Source organism: Oncorhynchus masou, unplaced genomic scaffold (assembly GCF_036934945.1).
Source record: "Oncorhynchus masou masou isolate Uvic2021 unplaced genomic scaffold, UVic_Omas_1.1 unplaced_scaffold_540, whole genome shotgun sequence".
Taxonomy (NCBI): Eukaryota; Metazoa; Chordata; class Actinopteri; order Salmoniformes; family Salmonidae; genus Oncorhynchus; species Oncorhynchus masou.
In genome coordinates, this window is record NW_027011812.1 from 84,001 (window position 1) to 90,000 (window position 6,000).

Consider the following 6,000-nt stretch of genomic DNA (forward strand, 5'->3'; position numbering starts at 1 on the left):
CTTCCTCTAGTCCTGTGGGGTGTGATATGTAATGGTGTGTACCTCCTCTTCCTCTAGTCCTGTGAGGCTGTGGGGTGTGATATGTAATGGTGTGTACCTCCTCTTCCTCTAGTCCTGTGGGGTGTGATATGTAATGGTGTGTACCTCCTCCTCCTCTAGTCCTGTGGGGTGTGATATGTAATGGTGTGTACCTCCTCTTCCTCTAGTCCTGTGGGGTGTGATATGTAATGGTGTGTACCTCCTCTTCCTCTAGTCCTGTGGGGTGTGATATGTAATGGTGTGTACCTCCTCTTCCTCTAGTCCTGTGGGGTGTGATATGTAATGGTGTGTACCTCCTCTTCCTCTAGTCCCGTGGGGTGTGATATGTAATGGTGTGTACCTCCTCCTCCTCTAGTCCTGTGAGGCTGTGGGGTGTGATATGTAATGGTGTGTACCTCCTCTTCCTCTAGTCCTGTGAGGCTGTGGGGTGTGATATGTAATGGTGTGTACCTCCTCTTCCTCTAGTCCTGTGGGGTGTGATATGTAATGGTGTGTACCTCCTCCTCCTCTAGTCCTGTGAGGCTGTGGGGTGTGATATGTAATTGTGTGTACCTCCTCTTCCTCTAGTCCTGTGGGCTGTGATATGTAATGGTGTGTACCTCCTCTTCCTCTAGTCCTGTGAGGCTGTGGGGTGTGATATGTAATGGTGTGTACCTCCTCTTCCTCTCGTCCTGTGAGGCTGTGAGGCTGTGATATGTAATGGTGTGTACCTCCTCTTCCTCTAGTCCTGTGAGGCTGTGGGGTGTGATATGTAATGGTGTGTACCTCCTCTTCCTCTAGTCCTGTGGGGTGTGATATGTAATGGTGTGTACCTCCTCTTCCTCTAGTCCTGTGAGGCTGTGGGCTGTGATATGTAATGGTGTGTACCTCCTCTTCCTCTAGTCCTGTGGGGTGTGATATGTAATGGTGTGTACCTCCTCTTCCTCTAGTCCTGTGAGGCTGTGGGGTGTGATATGTAATGGTGTGTACCTCCTCTTCCTCTAGTCCTGTAAGGCTGTGATATGTAATGGTGTGTACCTCCTCTTCCTCTAGTCCTGTGGGGTGTGATATGTAATGGTGTGTACCTCCTCTTCCTCTAGTCCTGTGAGGCTGTGGGGTGTGATATGTAATGGTGTGTACCTCCTCTTCCTCTAGTCCTGTGGGGTGTGATATGTAATGGTGTGTACCTCCTCTTCCTCTAGTCCTGTGGGGTGTGATATGTAATGGTGTGCATCTCCTCTTCCTCTAGTCCTGTAAGGCTGTGATATGTAATGGTGTGTACCTCCTCTTCCTCTAGTCCTGTAAGGCTGTGATATGTAATGGTGTGTACCTCCTCTTCCTCTAGTCCTGTGAGGCTGTGATATGTAATGGTGTGTACCTCCTCTTCCTCTAGTCCTGTGAGGCTGTGGGTTGTGATATGTAATGGTGTGTACCTCCTCTTCCTCTAGTCCTGTGGGGTGTGATATGTAATGGTGTGTACCTCCTCCTCCTCTAGTCCTGTGGGGTGTGATATGTAATGGTGTGTACCTCCTCTTCCTCTAGTCCTGTGAGGCTGTGGGGTGTGATATGTAATGGTGTGTAACTCCTCTTCCTCTAGTCCTGTGGTGTGTGATATGTAATGGTATGTACCTCCTCTTCCTCTAGTCCTGTGGGCTGTGATATGTAATGGTGTGTACCTCCTCTTCCTCTAGTCCTGTAAGGCTGTGGGGTGTGATATGTAATGGTGTGTACCTCCTCTTCCTCTAGTCCTGTAAGGCTGTGATATGTAATGGTGTGTACCTCCTCTTCCTCTAGTCCTGTGAGGCTGTGATATGTAATGGTGTGTACCTCCTCTTCCTCTAGTCCTGTGGGGTGTGATATGTAATGGTGTGTACCTCTGGATAAGAGCGTCTGCTAAATGACTTAAATGTAAATGAAAATGTACCTCCTCCTCCTCTAGTCCTGTGAGGCTGTGGGGTGTGATATGTAATGGTGTGTACCTCCTCTTCCTCTAGTCCTGTGGGGTGTGATATGTAATGGTGTGTACCTCCTCCTCCTCTAGTCCTGTGGGGTGTGATATGTAATGGTGTGTACCTCCTCTTCCTCTCGTCCTGTGAGGCTGTGGGGTGTGATATGTAATGGTGTGTACCTCCTCTTCCTCTAGTCCTGTGGGGTGTGATATGTAATGGTGTGTACCTCCTCTTCCTCTAGTCCTGTGAGGCTGTGGGGTGTGATATGTAATGGTGTGTACCTCCTCTTCCTCTAGTCCTGTGAGGCTCTGGGGTGTGATATGTAATGGTGTGTACCTCCTCTTCCTCTAGTCCTGTGGGGTGTGATATGTAATGGTGTGTACCTCCTCTTCCTCTAGTCCTGTGAGGCTGTGGGGTGTGATATGTAATGGTGTGTACCTCCTCCTCCTCTAGTCCTGTGGGGCTGTGGGGTGTGATATGTAATGGTGTGTACCTCCTCTTCCTCTAGTCCTGTGGGGTGTGATATTTAATGGTGTGTACCTCCTCTTCCTCTAGTCCTGTGGGGTGTGATATGTAATGGTGTGTACCTCCTCTTCCTCTAGTCCTGTGAGGCTGTTATATGTAATGGTGTGTACCTCCTCTTCCTCTAGTCCTGTGGGGTGTGATATGTAATGGTGTGTACCTCCTCTTCCTCTAGTCCTGTGAGGCTGTGGGGTGTGATATGTAATGGTGTGTACCTCCTCTTCCTCTAGTCCTGTGGGGTGTGATATGTAATGGTGTGTACCTCCTCTTCCTCTAGTCCTGTGAGGCTGTGGGGTGTGATATGTAATGGTGTGTACCTCCTCTCCCTCTCGTCCTGTGGGGTGTGATATGTAATGGTGTGTGCCTCCTCTTCCTCTAGTCCTGTGGGGTGTGATATGTAATGGTGTGTACCTCCTCTTCCTCTAGTCCTGTGGGGTGTGATATGTAATGGTGTGTACCTCCTCTTCCTCTAGTCCTGTGGGGTGTGATATGTAATGGTGTGTACCTCCTCTCCCTCTAGTCCTGTGAGGCTGTGATATGTAATGGTGTGTACCTCCTCTTCCTCTAGTCCTGTGAGGCTGTGATATGTAATGTTGTGTACCTCCTCTTCCTCTAGTCCTGTGGGGTGTGATATGTAATGGTGTGTACCTCCTCTTCCTCTAGTCCTGTGAGGCTGTGGGGTGTGATATGTAATGGTGTGTACCTCCTCTTCCTCTAGTCCTGTGGGGTGTGATATGTAATGGTGTGTACCTCCTCTTCCTCTAGTCCTGTGGGGTGTGATATGTAATGGTGTGTACCTCCTCTTCCTCTAGTCCTGTGGGGTGTGATATGTAATGGTGTGTACCTCCTCCTCCTCTAGTCCTGTGAGGCTGTGATATGTAATGGTATGTACCTCCTCTTCCTCTAGTCCTGTGAGGCTGTGATATGTAATGGTGTGTACCTCCTCTTCCTCTAGTCCTGTGGGGTGTGATATGTAATGGTGTGTACCTCCTCTTCCTCTAGTCCTGTGAGGCTGTGGGGTGTGATATGTAATGGTGTGTACCTCCTCTTCCTCTAGTCCTGTGGGGTGTGATATGTAATGGTGTGTACCTCCTCTTCCTCTAGTCCTGTGGGGTGTGATATGTAATGGTGTGTACCTCCTCCTCCTCTAGTCCTGTGGGGCTGTGGGGTGTGATATGTAATGGTGTGTACCTCCTCTTCCTCTAGTCCTGTGGGGTGTGATATGTAATGGTATGTACCTCCTCTTCCTCTAGTCCTGTGAGGCTGTGATATGTAATGGTGTGTACCTCCTCTTCCTCTAGTCCTGTGGGGTGTGATATGTAATGGTGTGTACCTCCTCCTCCTCTAGTCCTGTGAGGCTGTGGGGTGTGATATGTAATGGTGTGTACCTCCTCTTCCTCTAGTCCTGTGGGGTGTGATATGTAATGGTGTGTACCTCCTCCTCCTCTAGTCCTGTGGGGTGTGATATGTAATGGTGTGTACCTCCCTCTTCCTCTAGTCCTGTGGGGTGTGATATGTAATGGTGTGTACCTCCTCTTCCTCTAGTCCTGTGGGGTGTGATATGTAATGGTGTGTACCTCCTCCTCCTCTAGTCATCTGAGGCTGTGGGGTGTGATATGTAATGGTGTGTGCCTCCTCTTCCTCTAGTCCTGTGGGGTGTGATATGTAATGGTGTGTACCTCCTCTTCCTCTAGTCCTGTGGGGTGTGATATGTAATGGTGTGTACCTCCTCTTCCTCTAGTCCTGTGAGGCTGTGGGCTGTGATATGTAATGGTGTGTACCTCCTCTTCCTCTAGTCCTGTGGGGTGTGATATGTAATGGGGTGTACCTCCTCTTCCTCTAGTCCTGTGAGGCTGTGATATGTAATGGTGTGTACCTCCTCTTCCTCTAGTCCTGTGGGGTGTGATATGTAATGGTGTGTACCTCCTCCTCCTCTAGTCCTGTGAGGCTGTGGGGTGTGATATGTAATGGTGTGTACCTCCTCTTCCTCTAGTCCTGTGGGGTGTGATATGTAATGGTGTGTACCTCCTCCTCCTCTAGTCCTGTGGGGTGTGATATGTAATGGTGTGTACCTCCTCTTCCTCTAGTCCTGTGGGGTGTGATATGTAATGGTGTGTACCTCCTCTTCCTCTAGTCCTGTGGGGTGTGATATGTAATGGTGTGTACCTCCTCCTCCTCTAGTCATCTGAGGCTGTGGGGTGTGATATGTAATGGTGTGTGCCTCCTCTTCCTCTAGTCCTGTGGGGTGTGATATGTAATGGTGTGTACCTCCTCTTCCTCTAGTCCTGTGGGGTGTGATATGTAATGGTGTGTACCTCCTCTTCCTCTAGTCCTGTGAGGCTGTGGGCTGTGATATGTAATGGTGTGTACCTCCTCTTCCTCTAGTCCTGTGGGGTGTGATATGTAATGGGGTGTACCTCCTCTTCCTCTAGTCCTGTGGGGTGTGATATGTAATGGTGTGTACCTCCTCTTCCTCTAGTCCTGTGGGGTGTGATATGTAATGGGGTGTACCTCCTCTTCCTCTAGTCCTGTGGGGTGTGATATGTAATGGTGTGTACCTCCTCTTCCTCTAGTCCTGTGAGGCTGTGGGGTGTGATATGTAATGGTGTGTACCTCCTCTTCCTCTAGTCCTGTGGGGTGTGATATGTAAATGGTGTGTACCTCCTCCTCCTCTAGTCCTGTGGGGTGTGATATGTAATGGTGTGTACCTCCTCTTCCTCTAGTCCTGTGGGGTGTGATATGTAATGGTGTGTACCTCCTCTTCCTCTAGTCCTGTGGGGTGTGATATGTAATGGTGTGTACCTCCTCTTCCTCTAGTCCTGTGGGGTGTGATATGTAATGGTGTGTACCTCCTCTTCCTCTAGTCCTGTGGGGTGTGATATGTAATGGTGTGTACCTCCTCTTCCTCTAGTCCTGTGGGGTGTGATATGTAATGGTGTGTACCTCCTCTTCCTCTCGTCCTGTGAGGCTGTGGGGTGTGATATGTAATGGTGTGTACCTCCTCTTCCTCTAGTCCTGTGAGGTCCCAGCTGTGGTTCAAACTGATCTGACGACGCTTCCAGTGCTCCAGGAACGTCGCAACTACACACACAGACACACACAGACTTAGACATGATCACAGACACACACAGACATTTAATTTTACCTTTATTTAACCAGTTAAGAACAAATTCTTATTTTCAATGACGGCCTGGGAACAGTGGGCTAACTGCCTGTTCAGGGGCAGAACGACAGATTTCAGCTTTGGGGTTTGAACTCGCAACCTTCCGGTTACTAGTCCAACGCTCTAACCACTAGGCTACCCTGCCGCCGACATGATCACAGACATGTGAATATGGGTCCACCAACTCTAGCAGAGGAAACCTGAGACAGTGGTAGCAGAGCAGCGAGGGGTTACACTCTGGTTACACCCCCAGAGGTCCTACTGTGTCTAATAATACGCAGACCTGGCCCCCCACAGACGGGCTGGCTGATGGGCTAGCCGACGGACAGGCCAACGGACTGGCTGACG

General features: G+C 49.7%; 1 protein-coding gene across 1 annotated transcript in view; it reads right to left on the bottom strand.

Moving 5' to 3' along the window:
• Window positions 1–6,000, bottom strand: part of ano2b (anoctamin 2b) — a 128,117-nt gene that overhangs the window by 76,616 nt on the left and 45,501 nt on the right. Inside the window, exon 12 of the mRNA XM_064962388.1 lies at window positions 5,488–5,570. Within this exon, the coding sequence (XP_064818460.1) occupies window positions 5,488–5,570 (83 nt within the window). The remainder of the gene's footprint in view (window positions 1–5,487; window positions 5,571–6,000) is intronic.